General features: G+C 41.7%; 1 protein-coding gene across 2 annotated transcripts in view; it reads left to right on the top strand.

Moving 5' to 3' along the window:
- Positions 1 to 25,896, top strand: part of NDUFV1 (NADH:ubiquinone oxidoreductase core subunit V1) — a 126,432-nt gene that overhangs the window by 34,696 nt on the left and 65,840 nt on the right. For both annotated transcript variants that reach the window (XM_040435131.1, XM_040435130.1), the window contains exon 6: positions 24,860 to 25,049. In XM_040435131.1, coding sequence (XP_040291065.1) covers positions 24,860 to 25,049 — 190 coding nt within the window. The remainder of the gene's footprint in view (positions 1 to 24,859; positions 25,050 to 25,896) is intronic.

Here is a 25,896-nt window from a genome sequence, read left to right as displayed (position 1 = left end):
TAGATGCGGGCGTTGCTCCAATTGTAGAATCACCACATTCCCTAAAAAGATCTTGAAAGCAATTTCAACTCAAAATCCATTTTTCTTGGACATCAAAGAGGGTTTAACATGTGATTCCACTAACGTGATTTATCTGATAGAATGTCCATGCCATAAACAGTACATAGGACGAACAAAACGTACCCTAAAAAAGAGGATATCAGAACACGTAAACAACATAAAAAAGGGATATGAATTGCATTCTCTATCCAAACATTACAGGGATTACCATAGGAGTGACCCATCTAGTTTGATATATATGGCTATAGAGAAAGTCAAACAACCATGGAGAGGTGGGAACCACATCCTCCTTATGTCTAGAAATGAATCGAAGAGGATCTTTGAGTTCGACTCCCTTATCCCAAGGGGTCTGAACGCAGATCTAGAACTCTTCGCATTCCTATAGAGGGTCGTTGGTCTGCCTTGAATGGGACATCTGGTGTCAGGCTGTGTTATCAGCACCCAGATCTCTCCTTCTAGGCAGGCCCGCGTCCCTATAACAACATACAGCATATTCAAGGTCAATTATAAATATGGATACTACAGTTGGACTTTATCATGATGTGCAATATAGGGAATGCTTCCCTACATTCTTGCCATCACCCTCAACTCATATTGAGTGTTTTTAGCAAAAAACGCACTAAAAACGCACCAAAACCGCAGGTGCGTTTTTTGAAAATTTTTGAATATCGGGAGTTTTCATCATATATAGACATGTTTTTAATATAATATATTAATATTTATTTTAATTGGATGAATGTATCAATATTGAATATTTTTTCTATATATTAAATACTGTATGCACAAACTTAATGTTTTTGATGAGAAAAGCCTGACAAACATATGAAATCATTGATTTAAAAATAATATCATTGATCTACCATTATTTTTATATGTTTTTAACAATTTGGTGCAAACCTATTGAAGACTCATCAAAATCGCAGGTGCGCATATGCGTTTTTTATATCTGTTATATTTAATAAATTTATGCATTTTAAATGTTTTGTGTAACTGTAATATTATCCATATAGCATTATACTTTGAAAGGATGCACTGAGATTATATATAAAATTGTTGTTCCTTGTATGAAAGTACATACATCTAAATGATCACGAATGAACCATTATTAAAAATCCACATCCTTGTCTTCCAAGTCCCTCACTGTCCCAGCATGCACTTCATCAATTAAAGATGATATAAAAAGGACATTCTAATCCCACTGTCTGTACCACTGAGGAAGGGACTTTGTCCCGAAACGCGTATGGTCGGCAGACAGTGTGGGACGATATAAGGAAGACACTTATAATTACAAGTGAACGCTGTACTTATTTGAAAAACCCTGCCTGGAACAGGAAGTCACCTGACCTACCCGGCTAAACCACGTGGGACGCCACGGCCAGGTCCTGGAGGGTCAGAGCAGATTGTAACATCCAGCAACACGGGGAAGTGTCGATAGGCGAGTTCGCCTTCAAAGGTCCTTGCAGCTCACAGCCAAGCAGCCGCACGGCCAACAGGAGTGAACCTTGCAGCTCACAGCCAAGCATCCGCACGGCCAACAGGAGTGGTAAAGTACACCTACAGTTAATTCAAAGTGCTTTAAACCAACATGAACCGTTATTGGCTCTACCTGGTGATCACCATATGACCTATTACAAACTTTGAAACAATATGGATATTAGAGACTGAATATAGAACTCAATATAGTGGTCCCAATAGGCTATATGTGCAATTTTTAGAGTTTTTATTTCAAGTATTTTATCTGTCATTTTATTTGTTATCTTATACAACATGTTGTGAGTCATTAAATAATATCCTTTGAACATTGTCTTTTGCCTTGCCTATATTGATGCCGGATACTGAGTGACGCCAAATCCTCTTTATTCCAATTAGTCTTCTTATCCAGTTTGCAAGAAAGAATAGGGGCTCGAAGGTCTCTAGGTCATCCATTGCCTGATGGATTAAAGATACCATCTTTCTCTCCTACAAGCTTCAGAACCTGGATCCACCCATGAATGTTGGGGCCCATTCTACTAGAGCAGTCTCCACCACTGCTCTAGTAGAATGGGCCCCAACATTCATGGGTGGATCCAGGTTCTGAAGCTTGTAGGAGAGAAAGATGGTATCTTTAATCCATCAGGCAATGGATGACCTAGAGACCTTCGAGCCCCTATTCTTTCTTGCAAACTGGATAAGATGGGGTGGGGGACACTGCATTGTGTGGGTGGGGTGGGGGACACTGCATTGTGTGGGTGGGGTGCGGGAGGGGGACACTGCATTGTGTGTAGTCAACATAGATAACATAGATAAGGCTGTAATATAGGTTAGATAGATAGGTGTCTTATGACACCTTTTATGTATCTAAGCTATCTGATACCTATATTTATCTAAGCTATATTAGCTACACAGCTGCCACAGGGCTTAGATACACAGAGCCTGTGTTTCTGCAGTGTGACAGGATGATCATGTGACTGGTTTATGCAAAGTTAGGATGTGCAGAGCAGGGTGAGGGGAAGGTCAGATTGTTCACGCCCACAAATATTCATGAGGCAGAGCTCAGGATTTGTTGTTATACGCCCCCTCAGCATGTACTTCAGCATGTAAACACAGCAATAACAGAACCATGAAAAGGTGTAAATATGGGTTTCTTAAGAAATCAAGCTTAACTAATGCATATGTAAGTCCTGATGAGCTTTTTATAATTATTTTTTTTTTTTTTTTTATTTTTTTTTCATAACTCGGATAACCCCTTTAACTATCAAACTAGTGTAAAGTAGAACTGGCTTAGTTGCCCATAGCAACCAATCAGATTCCACCCTTCATTTTCCAAAGGCGCTGTGAGAAATGAAAGGTGAAATCTGATTGGTTTGATAAATCTCCCAACTGTGTTTCACATAGCCATTGGACATGTTATTCTGGAGCTTATGCATTCCTTAATAATTATTATATTTCCGCCTGTGTATTATAGGCCACATGTACATTTGAGTAAATGGATGAATGAGGAGGCACAGCTGAGAAATATACATATATTAAACGTTTCTCCTGTTGTATGACTTTTTTTTTTTTTTACATACTTGGGGTCATTGGTCTGATTGGTTGCTATGGGCAACGAAGCCAGTTCTAACACCTGTTTGATAAATTACCTCCACTGTGTCCAGAATTTAACTACAACATTTAAATCTGGAATGGCTGCATTAGTTGCCCCCTTTCAAGTGGGAAAACAGTGAGTTGGCCGCAACTACTTCCTCTTTATAACTTTAAATTTACTTGGGGCTATGTGCTCTTTTGCCAAATTGCATCTAAAGGTTATGTGGAGATGATCAGGGAGGCTATTTTTCATCCAGGGATTGTTCAATTGTATCTGCCATTTTTCGTCCAGAATAGATCCTGTTTTACTATGGGATTAATTATAGGTGATGAGATTTTTGCTGAAAGTGTGGCTCTGATTGCTCTTGGTATCGTTGTCCTTCTTTGGCTTCACTTTCAGGTGAATGCACTACTTTTGATTTAAGCTGTTTTGCTCTTTTGGGAGCTTCTTCAGTAATATTCTTTGGGTATTTTTTTTTCTCTCCTGAAATCTTATTCATATCCCGGCTTTGAGAGAGAGAGAGAGAGAGAGTCAGTCTGTGAGTCTGTAGTGCAGTTTCGTCTAAGCCTGTGGAACTGCCCCTGCGGAACATAATTTTTATATTTTCTAAAGTACGAGCTTCTGTAACCTAACAAGCTCTTAAAATCTACTTGAAAAAATAAAATAAAATAAAAAGTCCTCTAAATAATTTTACCATTATCAGTAGAAGATCTAAGTGTTCCAAACTTGTCTCAGGAGACGTGACAGTGAACTTAAATTCACATTGGTAGTCATTTAAGAACACAATAAATTTGTCCGCTTTCGTTGATTGTCCATTCCGTTTGTAAAATATGATGTGTTGGGGACCAGCGATGAAGTGTAGATTAAAGATGTTTTAAATGCCTCCATATAGAGATTGGAAAAACTTTGCGTGAACCACATTCCTATCATAGTCCAACTGATCTTCAGATAAACCTGTGCCAACAGCAATAAGCATATGAATTTGATTCCTTTTAGGCCTCATGCACACAACAGTATTTTTTCACGGTCCGCAAAACGGGGTTCCGTGATCCGTTTCAGTGTGTCTTCCTTGATTTTTGAATCAAGGAAAGTGAAAAAAAAATTTAAGTCAAGTTTGCCTTGCAAATGATAGGGAAAAAACCGGACGCGCGGACGACAATCTTGTGTGCCTCTGTATTTTCACTGACCCATTGACTTGAATGGGTCCGCAAACCATTGTCCGTGAAAAAAATAGGACGGGGTCATATTTTTTTGACAGACTGGAACCACGATCACGGACGCGGATGGCAAACGGTGCATTAGCCGAGTTATCAACGGACCCATTGAAAGTCAATGGGTCCACAGAAAATCGCGAAAAACGGAACAACGGACACGGAATAAAACAACGGTCGTGTGCAGGAGGCCTTAGAATGAAACTCTCTTGGGTACTGGGCATTTTGTTGTCGGTCCCCCTTGTATGTTGGTTTCGATTCCCGATATTGCAATAGTGACCTTGGAACTGTATAGCAATATCCCTCATGTTAAAGCAATAGAATGTGTCAACTTTTTTCCATTCTTCTGCCTCCATACTTCTGTCTCACCTCCAGCTTGTTAAAAAGACTTCTGAAATCCTTTCCCACCCAATGGCTAAATGTCCCTGGGTATTGAAGGTACCCTATCCAGGCAGTACCTGCGCTTTAGGTTCCCTGGTGACCAGCATTTTGTTTGATAGTCTAGTGTTATTGCAGTTTCCCTGCGTTTATCCTCTGTTATTTCCTATGTTCCTGCCATGTTCTAGTATGGTACTCAATCCTGCCTGTGTGCTCCTACATTTTCAAGTCCAAGTTCAGTTCATGTTTAAGTTAATAAAGTCTTTCTACCCAGTCTATGCTCCAGTCTAGTTCCCAGCCTCCCTGCCTCGTGTGTACTTCACCACTACCCACCCTGCCTGCAGGACTATCCTTTGTCTAACCTCAACCACATTAACTGTGCGCTGCCTGGATCTCCAAAAACAGCTTTCAAGTCTTAGTGACTATTTAGGCAATACCTGTTTTTTTCTTCTATGTTTCTGGTGGTTTTTCTTGTAAAATTATTTTATTACATTTTTTAAACAAATAAAACAAAACATGCTTATCAATGTTACAAAGAAGATAGCAAATATAGGAATTTTCACAATATTAGAAGAAATATATAATATGAGTATGTTTGTTTAGTATACCATAATTGAAATGTGAAAAAACGCTTATAACAATAAAGTATTGGTTGCTGCTGAAGATCTTCCAATAAAATAATGTATGTGTGTATATATATATATATATATATATATATATATATATATAAAAATATAGCAACCACTTGTATTGGCCACCATATAAAATTTGCTTAGTCGTATAAGGAACCTATATTAATAAAATATTGATATATGAACTCAATAGTAACAAAGAAAAGCCTAACAGAAGTATAAAAACACACAACACAACATAACAATGCAGGAATAGCCCTCAAAATTGAGAGCGATAATAGCTACTATTCAACCACTCGTCCCATCTGTAGTGAAATGTGGAAAGTTTGTCCTGGACCCTTGCAATTGTCTGTTCGAACGAACAAGTGTTGTTCACAGTCTGCCAGACTTCCTTTATGTGGGGAGTATCTATTGATTTCCAGTGTCTTGTTATTACTAGCTTAGTAGCCATAACTATATGCGCCACAATTGACCTGGAGTCGTTTGGAAGATCATCAAGTCCTAACAATAATAAAGCCAATTGTGGTGTTAGTTTAAGATGAAGTTTCAGTACAGAATGTATAACAGTTTCCGTAGCCTTCCAAAGCGGTCTTATAGTGTCGCATTCCCAAAGTGTATGTAAAAGTGTGCCTTTACTCCCGCATTGTCTCCAACATTTATCAGACGTATCGGGAAAAATCAAGTGCAATTTGCTCGGGGTATGATACCATCTAAGATACGTTTTTAAATATCACTTCTTTATGATTGGTACTATGAAAAAATTTGTGGGTATTAGAAAAAGAAGCATGCCAATCTCGTAAATCTATTTTCAAATGTAAATCCCGCTCCCATTTGTCTATATGGCTATTAGTAGAAGTATTAAGAGAATCTGTTAACTGGGTGTAGAACGTGGAGATACCCTTCTTTTTTTTTTTTAACAAATTACCGTATAAGACGAGTTTTTTGGCACATATTTTTGTGCTCAAAAAGCCCCCTCGTCTTATACTCGAGTCTAGTCTAGCTCCGGTAATAGCAGGCAGTGCGGGGGGCGGCGCTCACTCACTGACGTCACGCGCCTGCGCCGCCTAGTGGGAGCAGGCGCGTGACGTCAGTAAGTGAGCGCTGCCCCCCGCACTGCCTGCTATTACCGGAGCTAAGACAAAGTACCGGTAAGATATCCCATATCCAAATAATCAGAGTAAAGAGCTCAGCAATGAGCGATGATTGTTGATTAAAGTTAAAGTAGTTACTGATTACGGTAGTTTATAAATATACTGCTGTGAGCGTCGGGGAGGGGGATCTGTGGATGGCAGTGCCATCCACAGATCCCCCTACAGTGCCATCCACAGATCCCCCTACAGTGCCATCCACAGATCCCCCCCTCCCCTAAACAGTGCCATCATGGCCAGGGTGGATTTGATTTAAATCACTAGTCAGCAAGGCTTGCTTTAAATCATAGTTTTTTACATAAAGATTCATATTTGGACAATTTTTCTGTTGTACTTAGGAAGGAGAAAAATAATTATTACCTTAATAATAACAATTTAAATAGGATTTATTCAACTGAAACAATAACATTACAGCATGTTATTTGCTTAAACATCCATGTTTGTTAACTAATTTGGCTAAAGAAAATATATATAAATTCTGTATTTATAGGTTTGTAGAAGTTAGGATTAAAGAGGACCTTTCACCGATTTATTACACTATGAACTAACCATACAGACATGGAGAGTGGCGCCCGGGGATCTCACTGCAGTTACTATTATCCCCGGGCGCCGCTCCGTTCCCCTGCTATGCCCTCCGGTATCTCCGTTCCCTAAGTTATGGTAGGCGGAGCCTGCCCTTGTTCTTCTGTAGCGCTGGCCAATCGCATTGCAGAGCTCACAGCCTGGGAGAAAATAACCTCCCAGGCTGTGAGCTCTGCAATGCAATTGGCCAGCGCTAGAGCAGAACAAGGGCAGGCTCCGCCTACCATAACTTAGGGAACAGAGATACCGGAGGGCATAGCAGGAGAACGGAGCGGCGCCCGGGGATAATAGTAACTGCAGTGAGATCCCCGGGCGCCACTCTCCATGTCTGTATAGTTAGTTCATAGTGTAATAATCGGTGAAAGGTCCTCTTTAAGATCTTTTTCTCAACTCTTTTCATGTTATAAATTCAGTTTTGAGAACTCCAAAATTAAACCAAGCATCTGTGATAATATCTTGTAGGCAGAGAAACTACCCCAAAAACCTCTGGAAGAGCATGACATTGTGAATGGATTAATGGAATTTAACAAAAAATTTATATAAATAAAATCCGATTTAAATCAAAAAAATCTGATTTTTTTTTTTTTCAATTTTTTTTTTCAATTTTTTTTTTTTTTTTAAATCATTGATTTTTATCCACCCTGATCATGGCACTGTTTAGGGGAGATCTGTGGATGGCACTGTTTAGGGGGGAGATCTGTGGATGGTTCCCTGTATTTAATGCAGAGTGTGTGTGTATATAATGCACACACTCTGCATTAAATACAGGGAGTCAGAGTCAGACTCCCATCAATTTGAGTCACCCTCTTGCAGATGTGTGTATATAATGTAGAGTGTGTGCATTATATACACATACACTCTGCATTATAGCTGCATTTCCCACCCTAGTCTTATACTCGAGTCAATAATTTTTCCCTTTTTTTGGGGGTAAAATTAGGGGCCTCGGCTTATACTCGGGTCAGCTTATACTCGAGTATATACGGTAGTAATCAAGATCATATGAGGTAGCTGTATCTTTTCTATTGACCGCTTATTAGTAAAATCTCTAATATTTAGAAATCTATAAAAATCATCTCTCCCAAGGCCAAATTGGGTTTTGAGATATGAAAAAGAGGTGAGCGTCCCTCCTACAAAAAGATCCTGAAGGGAGTTGACACCTAAAGCTCTCCATTCCTGGACAGGGATCATGGCCACTTGATCTTGTAAAAATTCTAATGTAAAGTCAGATAAAGGCGAATAAAGTTTCCCCTTCCCGATTTTAATGAATAATTTCCATATCTCATCTGAGACTCTAATCACATTAATAGGAGGAGGAGGGGGGGGAACCCCACAACCCCACAACCCCACATAGGTGTTAAAAGTCTAGTTCTCAGTGTACTGAGGCCACAAATATATCTCTCAATTTTGACCCATAATTTTTCAGGATTATCCGACCACCAATGGGACAGTTGGTCCAAAATGGCTGAGAAATAATAGTATTGTAAATGCGGAACTCCCAGTCCGCCCTTCTTTTGGTGTCTTATAATAGTCTTAAAAGCTACTCTAGACTTTTTATGGTTCCAGATGAACAACCAAAGTCTGGAATTTAGCGATGCAAAAAACGAGTTAGGAATATCAATTGGTAGTGACCTGAAGAGCTACAAAAGCCTTGGCAGAAGCAACATTTTGTATGCTGCTATTCTGCCTAGCCAGGAGATTGTATTCTTGGAAAATTCAGCCATGTCTTTGCTCATTTCGGAGGCTAGTTTGGGGTATTTATTTTCAAACAGTTTTGAGGAGGGATGTGACACCTGTATGCCCAAGTAAGTAATTTCCGATCTCTGCCAGTCAAGCTTGTAGTTTTGTTTGAGATCATTTAATAAAGTCGCATTAATATGAAGTGGTAAAGCCTGAGATTTATCTTGATTTATTTTATAATAAGAAATATTGCAAAAAAATTGAGTGGAATCAAAAAAAGCCTTTAATGAAGTTTGGGGGTTGGTTAACGTTAAAATGATATCCTCGGCAAATAAGGCTAGTTTATAGTCATGATGACCTAAGCTTATACCTTGTATATCTGGGTTAAGTCTGATTGCTGTAGCTAATGGTTCCATTGAAAGCACAAACAATAAAGGGGAAAAAGGCCAACCTTGCCTAGTGCCATTTGTGATATTGAATGGTTCTGATAAGGAGCTGTTCACATATATGTTAGCAGAGGGGTTACTGTAGAGTGCTTCAATACCAGAATGAATAGGCCCAATTATCCCAAATTCTTCCAGCACTTTGAACGCATAAGACCAATTGATACGGTCGAATGCTTTCTCAGCGTCAATTGTTAAAAAGATGGAAAGAATTTTGTATTTCTCATAGTACTGAAGCAAAGATACAATACGCCTGGTGTTATCTGGGCCTTGTCTATTTTTCAAGAAACCCACCTGATCTTTATGAATTAAGTCAGGAAGAATATTTTGAAATCTATCCGCTATGATTTTAGCATAAATTTTTATATCCACGTTTAATGAAGATATGGGTCTATAATTTTTAACTTCCGAGGAATCCTTGCCCGGTTTCGGGATAGTCACGATCGTAGCCCTCAACATATCTTTAGGAAAATTACCTGTGTTAAACGCTATATTGTATACTTTATGGAGATATGGAAGTAATATGTCAATAAATTTTTTATAGTATTCGGCCGTGAACCCATCAGGGCCCGGGGATTTCTGGTTGGGGGATGATTTTATTGCTTTTGAGATTTCCACTAAAGAAATTGGAAGATTTAATTGCTGGAGTTGTTCTAGTTTAATTTTGGGTAAATTAAGTTTTCTCAGGAATTCCACAATATTTAATTCTTCTACCGGTTGCTGGAGATCTGAAGCTAAATTATATAAATTCTCATAGTAATGTTTGAATGCGTTGGCGATATCCCTGGGGGCAATTTTTATCTGCTTCGTACCTGGATGAATAATTTGACGGATTTTAGCTTTTTGAATTCTGGCTTTCAACCGCCTAGCAAGTAGAGCTCCTGCCTTGTTATCATGTGAATAGAAATTGACTCTTGATTGTCTTTCGTATTTGAATAGCAGCAGATTGTACATCTTAAACCTTGCTTTTTGCAATTCTTCTGTTATACTATAGGACGGGTTCGACTTATTTTTGGATTCCAGATCTTTGATCAATTTCAGGGATTCATTAATGTCTTTCTCTCTCAGTTTTTTAACATAGGAGCCTATTGACATAAATGAGCCTCTAATCTTTGCTTTATGGGCACACCATATATTAAATGGATCTATGTCTGGGGTATCATTAATGTTGAAGTACTCTCTCAGATCTGTTTCAATGGAGCTTGCTAGTTTATCGTTATTTAAAATATATGGTTTGAGTCTCCACATATAATCATTAGTTTGGTGTCGAGTAGTGGAAATGGTCAAGCTAATAGGGGCGTGGTCAGACCAGACGATATTACCTATTTCTGTTTTGGATATTAGATCTATGAGGGGCCTTTCAATTAGGAAATAATCTATCCTCGAATATGAGTTACATTTATGTGAAAAATGAGTGTAATCTTTTTCTGAGGCATGTTGGAGTCTCCAAATATCAGAGACAATTTTGCTCTACCAATTTCTGAAAGGTCGAATCACTATATCTACCACCATGTGTGGTGTCTGATTCAGAGTTGAGGACCGCATTAAAATCCCCTCCTATTAATAGATATCCCTTTTTTACGGTATTTATCTTTTTAAGCAGTTTTTTCAAAAATTTAGTTTGACCTAAGTTGGGGGCATATACATTAACTAGAGTATAAAGTTTATTGTTGATTAAGACTATCAATATGATAAATCTCCCTGCTGGGTCAATGTGTTGCTCCTATATATCAACTGAGACAGAGTCTCTAAACGCTATCAAAACTCCTTTTCTTTTTTTTTTTTATAAGTAGTGTAGATTATTTTTGGAAATTTTCTGTGTCGGATTTGTGGAGTACTATTTTTTAGCAATGTGGGTCTCTTGGGCATACAGTATGTCACAATTCCTGTTCAGAGCCTCATTCCACAACTGATGTCGCTTAAAAGGGCAGTTTAAACCCCTCACATTAATTGAGGTTAAAGTGATAGCCATAATTGAGAAATAGACATAGCTGATTACCTTATTACCTTCAGGTCACTACACAAGTCGCAATTTAATGAAAATTGCATCATATTTTCCATCTGGGTGTATGGGTCCAGGAAGACAGAAGTGGACAATGACATTGAAGTGGTTGGGTATTCCTGCAAAAAAAAACATGAAATAAACAATCAAGTGTTAAAACTGAAACATTAAGTGAAAGCATTAAAACAAAAAGCCCAAGAACAAACAGGGCAAAAGTGGGTAGATGAACCAGTGTCATCAATAGAGGTTTCAGGGCGGGTAAGTCCGGCAAACATGAAGATCACCTCCTCCACAATAAATCAAGCTCCCTGTACCTGCTTCAGGCGTCGTCCCTTTGTCTAGGATGACTCATTAGTCTTTTATGGTCATATGCTCTTTCTGAATGTTGACTCTCCTGTGGCCTTCTAGAAGCTTTGTCCTGGTAGATTGGGGGATGTTCCAGCTTCAAATTCCATTCTTTAAGAGTGACCAATGCTGATTCAGGAGATTTGAGCACATGTAGGGTCCCATCTTTGAATACTAAGATTTTAACAGGGAAAACACATTTGTAATTAATGCCGTTGGCAGCCAAAGTTCTAGTAATCGCAGCAAAATCTTTCCTAGCTTTGATAGTGGCCGCAGAGAGGTCTGTAAAAAGTTTCAGCCCAGCAAACTGCTCTGGCCAGAGTAGGATTTTTTCTCATTTCCCTCAGCATCAACTCCTTAACATGAAAAAAAGTAAACCTAGCAAGAACGTCACAGGGAATATCTTTATGCAGATATGCTGGTTTAGGCAATCTATGTGCTCTATCAATACTTAATTCAAATTCTTTAGCATGAGGTATCAATATTTTGATTAAATCTGTTTATATAGGGAACCAGGTCACTATTAGAAACAGTCTCAGGAACTCCTCTGAATTTGATATTGTTCCTTCTACTCCGATCTTCCAGGTCTATTATCTTAGCTTGTAAAGTTTCCACTCGATCCTCCATTACATTGTGACGATCTATAACCTCGTTTTGGGATGTAGCAAAATCACCCATTTTGTTCTTAATGTGTGATACTCTGTCTCCAAGTTCCTCCACAGCCTGCTGAAAGGGCAATATAGTATCTTTAAAATCGGCATTAATTGAGCTCCTTAATGCCAAGAGCATGTCCTTAATAAGAGTCGCCGATAGCTCCTTATCCATGGCCTGAAAGTCTGTAAACTGATCGGGCACATTTTCACTCGTATGCTCAGTACTCACTGCGTCTTGGCTCCGATGGTGCTGAGGCTTGCTTTTCTGCCTTTGAGGACACGCTGCTGGCGTCTCATCCTCCTGTTTTAGATCGTGAATAGTCTCTTGTTCAAAATCGTTGTCCTCTAGCGAGTCGGATGTCTGGGGATTCAAGTTAGCAGTTGGTGCCGCGGCTCCTTCCTCGATCATTCTTTTGTTTAAATCGGGCGGGGTTTTACATGCGCCGAGTCCAGCACTCGATTTATCCTGTAATAGGTCCGTCGCTTTCCCCTTCTTAAACGGGGTGCAAGGAGGCAAATGCGGCATCCTCCTATCCGCAATAGTCGGTGTAGTGTAGATCGATTTCTTCTCAAAGGCAGTAGCCCTCCTGTAGCTTGAGCTCGATGAAGCATCTGAGACTGTCCCTGCATCGTCCCGATCCTCATGCTCATGGCTTGAAAAAGATCTATTCCGTCGAATTGAACGGTCAGAATTCTTAGGTCTTCTGGTCCTTGAATGTCTGGATCGCTTGGTGCTGAACAAATGGTCAATTTTTGAAGCTATAGTCGATTTTTAGTCGCTTTTTGAGCTAGTTTGTAGAGGAGTTCTCACTTCATGCGGCCATCCAAGTCAGCAGCCAAGCCACTCCCCTCTTTTTCTGGTGGTTTTTCTATAACCTGAGCTCCTAGTGCTTGCAACGGAGTCCCTGACTCCAGTGGGTCAGCTGCCAACTACACTGGTACTATCCCAGGAGATAGTCTTGACTGCTAATGTCCAGCAAGTTCAAATCCCTGTATTGGGGTTAAAGGGGTGAATAGCAGGGAAGCGCCAGAATGTTCTTGAGGTTAGCCCCACGTCAGACCATTTAGGTGGCACAGTGGGTCCACACTCGCATTCCTCAACTGTGCCTCCTCATTAGTCATTTATTTACTTGAATGTACATGTGGCATACAATACATAGGAACTACAACTACGCTGAGTGCATGGATTAATAAACAGATGTATGTGTCCAATGGCTTTGTGAGAAACACCATCTCCAGACATGTTGCTGCTCATTACAATTGCAACTTTTCCTATTTCAGAGTCACCCCCCCCCCCCCATCAATCAAGTAGCACCAACAGCTCCCAACACGATAAACTCTTAAGATTTTTATAAGTATTTGTTTTATTGTACACCCAAATGTGTTCATAAATCACTATCTACATGTACTGCATTAGTGTTTTTGTTTATATTTGCTTTACTAGTATTTATCCATCCTATTTTTAAATGTGTGTGTATATATATTATAATTTTTTGATCACTCATTACTGTTTGTTTGCTACTAGTTGTGCTCATGATGCAAGTAGACCATACTTCTACTCCAACGGTCTCTGGTTACCATAGATACCCAGATGAGGCGGTGTGTGCGCTGTAAACCAATGGAGCGCTCGCACTATCCACCTCCTCTTGGAGATTGAGTTCAGCAGCTGCTTTGTAACTTCTGCAGCGTGAGCCTAACCTCAACCTCTGATCAAGGTCAGTTTATTCCTGGTCGGATCCACATACTTAATATAGTATTTATTTAGATCCGATCACCATCAGTGTCCAAGGTCACATAGCAATGAGATCCAGGGGCTGCCACTAATATAAATCGCCACATGCGATTTTGTGATATTAATAATAATAATAATAATAATATTATTATTATTATTATTATTATTATTATTATTATTATTATTATTATTATTTTTTTTTTAAGTTGCAAGCTCCTTCTGTGTGTTCTACATTCCAGCCATTTTTATGTTTTTAAGGCTACTTTCACACCTGCGTTCGGGTGTCCGCTCGTGAGCTCCGTTTGAAGGGGCTCACAAGCGGCCCCGAACGCAACCGTCCAGCCCTAATGCATTCTCAGTGGAGGCGGATACACTGAGAATGCATCAGTCTGCCAGCGTTCAGCCTCCGCTCAGTGAGCGGACACCCGAACGCTGCTTGCAGCGTTCGGGTGTCCGCCTGGCCGTGCGGAGGCAAGCGGATCCGTCCAGACTTACAATTGAAGTCAATGGGGACGGATCCGCTTGAAGATGACACCATATGGCTCAATCTTCAAACGGATCCGTCCCCCATTGTCTTTCAATGTAAAGTCTGGACGGATCCGTTCAGGCTACTTTCAGACTTAGTTTTTTTTTTCAAACTATAATGCAGACGGATCCGTTCTGAACGGATACAAACGTCTGCATTATAGGAGCGGATCCGTCTGAGCAGACATCAGACGGACCCGCTCTGAACGCTAGTGTGAAAGTAGCCTAAATGCACACTCCTTTAGCACTTTTTATTGTGTCCTATTAGTAACATAGTAAAAAAGACATCTGTCCATCCAGTTCGGCCTGTTATCCTGCAAGTTGATCCAGAGGAAGACAAAAAACCCTGTGAGGTAAAAGCCAATTTTCCTTATTTTAGTAGTGTATTGTATGTAGGGGAGTATTGCCATTATCTTATGTTGGGTCAATATGTTAATCTTGTGTGGATTAATTTATTTTTGGAAGAAGCACACAGTATGTCCAAAAGTATTAAGGAGAGGTCAGAGTTGAATGTGTCACTTAAGCCCTTAAAGCAGGCATGTCCAAAGTCCGGCCCGCGGGCCAATTGTGGCTCGCGGTCCGGAGTAAAACGGCCCCCCAGAGGTTTGATTAAATCGTTGGTATTCCGGCCCCTGGCCTCTCTCACCAGTCACCGCCAGCTACTCACCGGGAGCCCACAGCTTCACAGGAAGAGGCTGCATCAGCAAAGGCTAAATCTCGCGGCGACGTCCGAGATCACGCAAGATTTGGTCTTTGCCTTCACAGAGAAGGAAAGCCGAGATCTCACAACGTCCGAGATCTTGCGGGATTTGGGCTCAGGGAGAAGGAAAGCCCAAATCTCAGATGTCACGAGATCTCTGACGTCACGAGATCTCGGCTTTTCTTCTCTTGTAAGGCCAGAATATCGGTCATACTGCACCTAACATATAATTGTGATCGATTAAGTTGCAGTTTGTTGAGGTCTCCTACCTCCATGGTCACATTACCCCCAGAGGACATTTATACAGTGTGAAGGTCCCAAATGTAGAAGAAAAAATGTATTAAAACATTTCTGGCTGCGTTCTAGCGCTGAGTTCCAGGTCCAAACATCATAATCAAAGTCATCACCAATTAACGTCGCCTTTCCTTCTCCCTGCGCCTCCACACTTACAGCCACAAGGCCAGGGCGACCATAAGGGCTATTGAGTCTATTGAGGAAAAAAAACACACACTTGCAGGCTGGGCTGTGAACTAAAGCAGAAAAGGGGGCATAATCCGAATCAGTGGTAGCAAGCTGTCATACCCTTCATTAACCCCTCACTGTACGTCACTGGGCTAGAATCTGATTATCTGATCGTGCTCCTAGTACTCTCTACAAATAACTTCTCCCCATCTGGCCAATTTTTATAATGGCAACTACAAATAAGAAACGAAAAGTTGACAGTGGGGGACGCCGCTTCCAGGACAGGTGGAAAGTGGAACATTTTTTCACTGAAATACGGAATCACTGTGTCTGTCTAATATGCCAAGAAACTGTGGCTGTTAATAACGAATTTAATGTCAAGAGTAGGGCTGCAGCTAACGATTATTTGAATAATCGATTAGTTGCCGATTAATTTTTACGATTAATCGGGAAAAACTACAAAATTACAAAACAAAGCGGTTTATATGATTTTACTTGAAAAATTATGTTCAAAGGCCATATTAAAACAAATTGTGGATGGCACTGTTATGGAGAGGGGGATCTGTGGGTGGCGCTGTTATGGAAAGGGGGATCTGTGGGTGGCGCTGTTATGGAGAGGGGGATCTGTGGGTGGTGCTGTTATGGAGAGGGGGATCTGTGGGTGGCGCTGTTATGGAGAGGGGGATCTGTGGGTGGCGCTGTTATGGAGAGGGGGATCTGTGGGTGGCGCTGTTATGGAGAAGGGGGATCTGTGGGTGGTGCTGTTATGGAGAAGGGGGATCTGTGGGTGGCGCTGTTATGGAGAGGGGGATCTGTGGGTGGCGCTGTTATGGAGAGGGATCTGTGGGTGGCGCTGTTATGGAGAAGGGGGATCTGTGGGTGGCGCTGTTATGGAGAGGGGGATCTGTGGGTGGCGCTGTTATGGAGAGGGGGATCTGTGGGTGGCGCTGTTATGGAGAGGGGGATCTGTGGGTGGCGCTGTTATGGAGAGGGGGATCTGTGGGTGGCGCTGTTATGGAGAGGGGGATCTGTGGGTGGCGCTGTTATGGAGAGGGGGATCTGTGGGTGGCGCTGTTATGGAGAGGGGGATCTGTGGGTGGCGCTGTTATGGAGAGGGGATCTGTGCACTGTTATGGAAAGGGGATATGTGCACTGTTATGGGCATAACAGTGCACAGATCCCTTTCCCCATAACAGTGCACAGATCCCTTTCCCCATAACAGTGCACAGATCCCTTTCCCCATAACAGTGCACAGATCCCTTTCCCCATAACAGTGCACAGATCCCTTTCCCCATAACAGTGCACAGATCCCTTTCCCCATAACAGTGCACAGATCCCTTTCCCCATAACAGTGCACAGATCCCTTTCCCCATAACAGTGCACAGATCCCTTTCCCCATAACAGTGCACAGATCCCTTTCCCCATAACAGTGCACAGATCCCTTTCCCCATAACAGTGCACAGATCCCTTTCCCCATAATAGTGCACAGATCCCTTTCCCCATAACAGTGCACAGATCCCCCCCTCCCTATAACAATGCACAGATCCCCCCCTCCCCATAACAGTGCACAGATCCCCCCTCCCCATAACAGTGCACAGATCCCCCCTCCCCATAACAGTGCACAGATCCCCCCTCCCCATAACAGTGCACAGATCCCCCCTCCCCATAACAGTGCACAGATCCCCCCCTCCCCATAACAGTGCACAGATCCCCCCTCCCCATAACAGTGCACAGATCCCCCCTCCCCATAGAAGTGCCATAGACAGATTTCCCCCTCCCCATAAAAGCCCCGGCCCTGCTGCTCACAGCAGACTAATCACTCACTGCATCTTTATTTTACCTTACAATTGTGACGCTCCAGTAACAACTCTGCAGGCAGAGCGGAGGGCGGCGTAACGTCACTTACTCACGTGACGCACCTGCTCCACCCACTTTATGAATGAAGGAGGCGGAGCAGGCGCATCACATGAGTAAGTGACATTACGCCGCCCTCCGCTCTGCCTGCAGAGTTGTTACTGGAGCGTCACGATTGTAAGGTAAAATAAAGAAGGCAGTGACTTAAAGTAAACCGCCCGGCGCCCGCCCGCATAGCAACGAATCAGCGATTATTCGATAACTGGATTCGTCGACAACGAATCCAGTTATCGATTATAATCAATAACATCGATTAATCGTTGCAGCCCTAGTCAAGAGACACTACCAGTCGAGACACAGCACATACGTCAAGCTAACGGCGCGACCGCAGTGACAAGGTGAAGCAACTTGAAGCTGTTTTAATGTCACAACAGCGATTTTTTTACAAGAGCCCGTGAGTCAAATGAAAATGCCACAAGGGCTAGCTATGAGGTAGCAACGTTAATTGCTAAAAATTGCAAATCTTTTGCTGAGGGAATGCGTTATGAAAATGGTGCAGAATATCTGTCCCGAGAAGAAGTCAGAGTTTTCCAAAATTTGCCTGGCTCGTAACACTGTAGCACGGAGAGTAGAAGAAATTTCATCAGATATTAAGAGACAGTTAACGTCAAAGGAGTTGATTTTGACTTCTTTTCAATAGCCTGTGATGAAAGCACGGACCTCTCCGACACAGCTCAGTTGCTGATTTTTCTGAGAGGGGTGGACGATGAAATGAATGTGACTGAAGAGCTACTTGACCTCCAGAGCCTTAAGGACCAAACAAGAGGAACTGATTTATTTGTTTCTGTTAGTTCTGCCATAGATGACATGAAACTGCCTTGGAACAAAGTTACTGGGATAATTACTGATGGTGCACCTGCCATGGCTGGTGAACGAAGTGGATTATCAACCCTAATCTGTAACAAGGTGATCGAAGAAGGAGGCAAAGCTATTAAACTGCATTGTATCATTCATCAACAAGTTCTCTGTGCTAAACATCTCAAATATGACCATGTTATGAAACCGGTGCTAAAGACCATTAATTTATATTCGCTCTAGAGCCCTGTGCCACCGCCAGTTTAAACAGTTTCTACTGGATATCCAGGCTGATATCATAACGTTGTAAGATGGCTCAGTCGAGGGTCTGCACTGCAGCGTTTCTACTCTCTCAGAAAATAAATTGGAGAATTCTTGGAAACAAAGGGACAACCGATACGAGAACTATCTGATCCTATTTGGCTGGCTGATTTAGGGTTTCTAGTCGACATAACAAAGCATCTGAATGTACTGAACACGAGTCTTCAGGGCAAAGATGCAGCGGTGAACCAGCTTTATCCACACCTCAAAGCCTTTGGAACAAAGCTGCAACTTTTCCAAAAGCATTTGTCACAAACACCGCCCAATACCATTCATTTTTCAGCGTTGCAGGAAATAATGAACAGTTTTCCACAGGATGATATCAGTGCACAAGCGAGCAGGTATGCAGCAGACATTGCATCTCTGGCTGGGGAGTTTAGACGGCTGGATATCCCATATTTGTGTGAGAAGACATTCTCTGTTATGAACCTTAACAAGAATCGCATGCGGACAAGACTAAGTGACTCTCACTTGCGTGGTATTTTGCGCATCAAAACCACAGCCTTTGGACCAGATCTAGCCTATCTGCTGCAGTCCAGATCTCCGTTTCACCCTTCACATTAGTGCAGCAAGATTTTTTTTCAGTTGAGATGAATACATTGTAAAATCTCAGTTAAAGGGAACCTGTCATCAACTTTTATGCTAATCTCACTGAGGGCAGCATAAAATAGTGACAGACATGCTGACTTCAGCAGTGTGTCACTCATGAGCTAAAAGTCAGTGGTTGCTGAGAACCAGCATCATAATCATTGCAGACTGAGCCTGGAAAAGAGTCACGGCCACCTGAGAAGAGTCCTGGTTATTCAGAATCTCCTGCTCTCTCGCCCACCTGCTGACGATTGGCAGTTCTCTCCTAGAGAGGAAGGGAGAACACTAGGTAGAAGAAAGACTGTCAGTCATCAGCAGGTGGGCGGGAGAGCAGGAATCTATGAATAACCAGGACTCTTCTCAGGAGGCCGGGACTCTTTTCCAGTCCTAGTCTGCAATGATTGTAATGTTGGTTCTCGGCAACCACTTACTTTTAACTTATAAATGACAGACTGCTGAAATCATCTCTCCTGTCTCTACTTTATTCTGCCTTTTAGTATAGTATGGGTGGAATAAAGTTGATAACAGGTTCCCTTCAATGTCAGTTTGTCAATCAGTTATAAATATATTTGAACATATGTGTATACTTGGTATATATCGTAGCAAACAGCGGCTACACCCACCTATCTGTTTTGGAACGAGGTGCTCACCTCTAGAGGCCTCACCCCAGGCCTGTGTAAAAAGAGCAATGTGTATAGAATTAAGAGGGGCACTCTACTCTACATAAGGGATCACACAAGGACCATGTGATTTGGTTATATTATATTAAATTTAATATCTTCACTGCAGAATAACAACAAAAACAATTTGCAATCCTTAAAATACTAAAATATCTGCACACAAAGTATTAAAACCACATCAATCAGTAACACAATATAAAAATGCAGTCAAACATGTGCCTTTCTTGTAAATGACAAATATCAAATTAGTCCACGGTTTGTGTGTGTGTGTGTGTGTGTGTATATATATATATATATATATATATATATATATATATATATATATATATATATATATATATATATACATATACACACACATATATACATACACACACACACACATATATACATACACACAAACAGTGGACTAATTTGATATTTGTCATTCACAAGAAAGGCACATGTTTGACTGCATTTTTATATTGTGTTACTGATTGATGTGGTTTTAATACTTTGTGTGCAGATATTTTAGTATTTTAGGGATTGCAAATTGTTTTTGTTGTTATTCTGCAGTGAAGATATTAAATTTAATATAACCAAATCACATGGTCCTTGTGTGATCCCTTATGTAGAGAGTGCCCCTCTTAATTCTATACATATGTGTATACTTGGTGTTATGTTCCTGTTCACATTTTTGGAATTTAAAAGTTAACAGACAACCTTGTAATGTACTGTTTCCGACATATTTCTGCCTCCTGTTTTTTATATTGAAGGCAGAGTGATTTAACACCTGTTTAGATTTGTCATCCAAGTCACAAAATGAAAGGTATGCCGTTTGCAATAAAATTTGCATAAAATAGTTAATTTGCATGTAATTTTAATGGTTCAAAGAATGTTGGGCAAAATGGTCGGCCCTCACACATGTTCACTTTATCAAATCTGGCCCTCCTCGAAAAAAGTTTGGACACCCCTGCCCTAGTGCCTATCTTGAGTCTGCTACCCAGTGGGAGAACACTTTCCTCCCACCGTGACTTGTCCGGCACCACCCCGATATGATTAAACAGATGACAGGATACTGGCCTATAAATAATGCTTTATACCCACTTTCATTTCTGTTACCTCAGTACTGTTTTGCTATTAGTTCATTGGCTGAACCGTATGATAGAACACTGCTAACTGTAACTTACAATCAACCAAATACCACTCATGGTGCCTGCCATCTGACAGAAGTCCCCTTCTCGGTTTGTCTTTTGTCTACTTCCCCTGTTCATCACATTTGTCAGTTATCCATGCTGCTTTTCATTATTCTTCCTTAGTTGGCCCATAATGACTATTTTTGATTGGTCACATAGTGTGAAGGAACATTATGCACTATTAGTGCCAACATTTTTTTTTTCCTCCTTATAGTTATACTCTGATGGACAGAATTGTTCCTACCTCACATTAAGTTTACTTTGGTGTATTCTCTGTTGGCTCCTACTCTTTTTTTTTTTTTATATGTTTAAAATCTTCAATAAAGATGTTTGAAAAAAAATATATACCGTATTTTTGCCCTATAAGATTTTTGAGGAGGAAAATAAGAAAAAAAAATATTTTGAACCAAAAGGTGTGCTTTTGGTGGGTTTTGAACTAATGGTGGTCTGTGGATGACACTATTATGGGGGATCTGTGGAGGGCACTGTTTTGGAGAAGATCTGTGGATAACGCACTGTTATGGGGGGGGGGGAGATCTATGGATGGCACTGTTATGGGGGGGGGGAATCTATGGATGGCACTGTTAGGGGGGGGGGAATCTATGGATGGCACTGTTAGGGGGGGGAATCTATGGATGGCACTGTTAGGGGGGGGGGGGAATCTATGGATGGCACTGTTAGGGGGGGGAATCTATGGATGGCACTGTTAGGGGGGGAATCTATGGATGGCACTGTTATGGGGGGGAATCTATGGATGGCACTGATATGGGGGGGGGATCTATGGATGGCACTGTTATGGGGGGGGGGATCTATGGATGGCACTGTTATGGGGGGGGATCTATGGATGGCACTGTTATGGGGGGGGATCTATGGATGGCACTGTTATGGGGGGGGATCTATGGATGGCACTGTTATGGGGGGGGGATCTGTGGATGGCACTGTTATATGGGGGGATCTGTGGATGGCACTGTTATGGGGGGGGGGGGAATCTGTGGATGGCACTGTTATGGGGGGGGGAATCTGTGGATGGCACTGTTATGGGGGGGGAATCTGTGGATGGCACTGTTTATATGGGGGGGATCTGTGGATGGCACTGTTATGGGGGGGGGAATCTGTGGATGGCACTGTTATGGGGGGGGGGGGGGGGGAATCTGTGGATGGCACAAATAGCATCTTATGCTATAGTGTCATCCACAGATCTCCCCCCAATAAGTGTCCCTGTGTAAATAGTGATCCCAATACAGGGGGTGGAGGCCCGCAACTGGTGTTGAAATCGCGGTGGGGCCCGGTGCACTGTACTCTATTACACCGGGCCCCGCTCACACCAGTATTCATATGTAAAGTGTAGGCAAGGTAGCGCAATCCACTACTCACTATGAAACTCTCATACTAGCAGGCACTGCAGGCTGGCTGGTCACTCACTTCCTTATGCGCATTCTCCTCCCACTTTATTAATGAAGCAGGCGGAGCCTGCGCCGTGACTAAGTGAATGACTGGCCAGCCTACAGTTCCTGCTAGTACGGGAGTTTGAATACTGGTGTGAGTGAGTGTAACAGAGTACAGTGACTGCCGGCCTCCTCCCTCCCCCGCTAATACATCGCAGGCCGTGCTTTGCAGCATCACGGCCGGCGATGTATCAGTGTTGGCAGAGTAAAAATGGCAGCATTCGCCCCATAAGACGCACTGCTATTTCCCCCCACTTTTGGGGGGGAAAAAGTGTCATATGGGGTGAAAAATACAGTATATCCCATTTTGTGGCTGCATTCCTATTCCTATTTCCAAGGACATTGTCCCAGTTAGTGTGGCTAATAGCTTTTTGGAAGTTTGGTGTTTTTGTGTCTCCCTGAAGAAACTTATTATTTATTATTATTATTATTATTATTATTATTATTATTCACGATTTCCCAGGTGTCCCCCAACCTGCACGTCTGTTCTATCAGGTCTATTGGTTAGTACTACGTCCAGTATGGCCGTCCCTCTAGTTGGCTCCTGAAACAGCTGGCAAAGGTATTTGTCTCGGTTATTCCCAAGGACCTGCTTCCTTCATGAGATTCCCAGGTTTCGGTTTCCCAGTCTGTATCTGGGAATTTAACGTCCTCCATAATAACGACCTCATTATGATTTGGCGCGTCATATATTTTCCATAGTAGTAGATTTTCAGTGGACTCTGGTATATTAGGTGGCTTTTAAAAAACTCCTATCAGTATTTTATTATTGCTTTTGCCTCCATGTATTTCTACCCACAGTGACTCCACATGTTCATGTCCCTCACTTATATCTTCCAGAAGTGTGGGCTTTAGGCAGGACTTTACATAAAGGAACCCCCCTCTCGTTTTTACAATCTTTTCTAAACAGCCTGTAACCCTATACATTAACTGCCCAGTCATAGCTATCATCCAGCCATGTCTCATTTCGTTCCCACTATGTCATAGTCCTCCTCACATATCACTAATTCCAGTTTTATTAGTCGGGCTTCTGGCATTAGTATACATACAATTAAGAGGTTTATGTATATATATATATATATATATATATATATATATATATATATATATATATTTTTTTTTTTACCCTACACCTTTCCTTCTGAACGGTTCTAATCCCTCTTTCCATTCCTCCCCCAGTTCCATTATCTTGCCCCAGGTAATCTGAACTATCTTCCCTTCCTATAACATAATTCTCCCCCCCCCCCCGGTCCCTAGTTTAAACAGTCATCCAGCCTTCTAGCATCTTCTCCTCCAAAACATATATTATAAAAAATTATAAATAATTTTTAAGGACCCTCCACCTACTTTGTCATTGGTTGCATTATGGACCATGACCACTGGGTTTTTGCCAGCTCCTTCCAGTATTCTAGTAACCGGATCGCCCTAACTGTACCTCTAATGATCGAGTCTTCCACTACTAGCACCTGTCTGGCCTGCCCTGCTCTCCTGGTCCCCTGCTTACTGTGTCTGACATTCCCCTGTCTTGCAGACGAAGTGTCTTGTTGCAGCAGTGCCATCTCTGACATCTCCCTCATCTACCAACCTTGCAGAGTTGGGGTTTTGTCAGATCAGGTATTGGTCCTCATTTCAATAGGTGGCCTCTTTAGCTAAATAAATGCAGATTTCTCAACAATTAGCCCCTGGGTGCAACGAGGGTGGTATGATTGCACTCGAGGCTCCGCTTCTTTTCATTCCCAGCCATGCCCTTGCCACTTTTACTAACAGGGTCAGGCATTAAAGACATAGCGCCTGGCCTGGAAGTCTCACTGTAGCACGTTTGGCTTATGATATTCAGACATGTACAGCTCTTTTGCCAAAAACTTCAGACGTCATAGCGAAGCATGAATTCATCTTCACTGCCTGGTCCTGTCAGTTAAAGTGGAGGGGGTACTGCCAGGAATGAAAAGGATATCACTAGCATATGCCACCAATGTCAGATAGATGTGGGTCTCCAGAATAGACCCTGAAAGTTAGGGAGAGGTCAGCACACATGCGTGTCGCGCTCCCTATTAATTTCTTTGGGAGTTCCGAAAATAGCAGAGTGAGAACACTCAACAATTTTTGGCAGTCGCATTGTAACAAATGAACAATTCGACTGTGTCCACTTATGTCCGGCTGCTCTCCACTCATTTCAGGGGTGGGACCCGCACCTTTCTGACATTGGTAGCATATCTTGGCGATTAGCCACTGTCTCAGATGAAACAACCACTTCAATGATGCTTTCAAATATATACAATAATAATTTGAAGGTAGAAGGCTCCATTAACTCATTCTGAATTTATCAGGTCGCTATCCAGGAAGCATATACTGCAGGCCTTATCGGACGCAATGCCTGTGGGTCAGGATACGATTTTGATGTGTTTGTGGTGAGAGGAGCTGGAGCCTATATTTGTGGAGAGGAAACTGCTTTGATCGAGAGCATTGAAGGAAAGCAAGGAAAGCCTCGCCTCAAGCCTCCATTCCCTGCGGATGTTGGTAGGAATCTCTCTTTCAACTTTATTATTGCAATCTTCTCTGCTCTTTGACAATTATCAGACTTGTATGGAATGATGGTCTACGGTTTCACAAGATAGGATCATTTTTAATAGTGGGAAAATACATTAACAAAAATAAATAGCAGGTATTAGTAACTGTGCATTGCCCATAACAGTAACAATTCTGGAACTCTTCATTTTGTTATTCCCCTGTTTTTCCTACTAGAAGTTTATAAACAAAATGACAACTCTGTGATCATTTGGGAATATGCTCTTTGCAGTCTTAACAGTGTTGGAAGTTGCAGTGCAGGGGCACACTTTTACAAGGGGAATGGTAATACCCTAGTTTTCAATTTATTTGCACATTTCCAGTAGTGATAACAGAGTAAAAAAATAAGGCGCAGCTAGAAGAAAATATGCTTTGGAATGGGTACTAGTCACAAATGTTTACTAAAAAACCCAGGTTCGGAGAGCTGACAGGTCCTCTTTAGGTATTATCCGAACACATTGCTGCCTACATGCTTTTAGAGGGTGCTTTAGATGTTTCCATCTTCTAATGTATAATATTCTAATATATCTCTTCTAACTATGAAGAAAGTATGTGGTCATTAATATTTGAATTTGCACAAATCACTGCACAATCCCAGATTTTGCATGGGGCTACCTAGTTTGAGTGGTATTTACATCACTGTTCTGATCCATCAGAAGAACAGAGAGAAAAAAAAATCGGTTTGCACTAAAAATAACTGATCTGGCTTTTTTGAGCCAGTTATCAGTTATGATCCTTCTGTGTGGGAAAATGTATTGGACTGGCACTCCTATATGGAATATAAACATGGTTTATTGAA

This window comes from Bufo bufo, chromosome 6 (assembly GCF_905171765.1).
Source record: "Bufo bufo chromosome 6, aBufBuf1.1, whole genome shotgun sequence".
Classification (NCBI taxonomy): domain Eukaryota; kingdom Metazoa; phylum Chordata; class Amphibia; order Anura; family Bufonidae; genus Bufo; species Bufo bufo.
The sequence above is the reverse complement of the archived record's forward strand: the minus strand, read 5'-3'. Positions and strand labels throughout refer to the sequence as shown.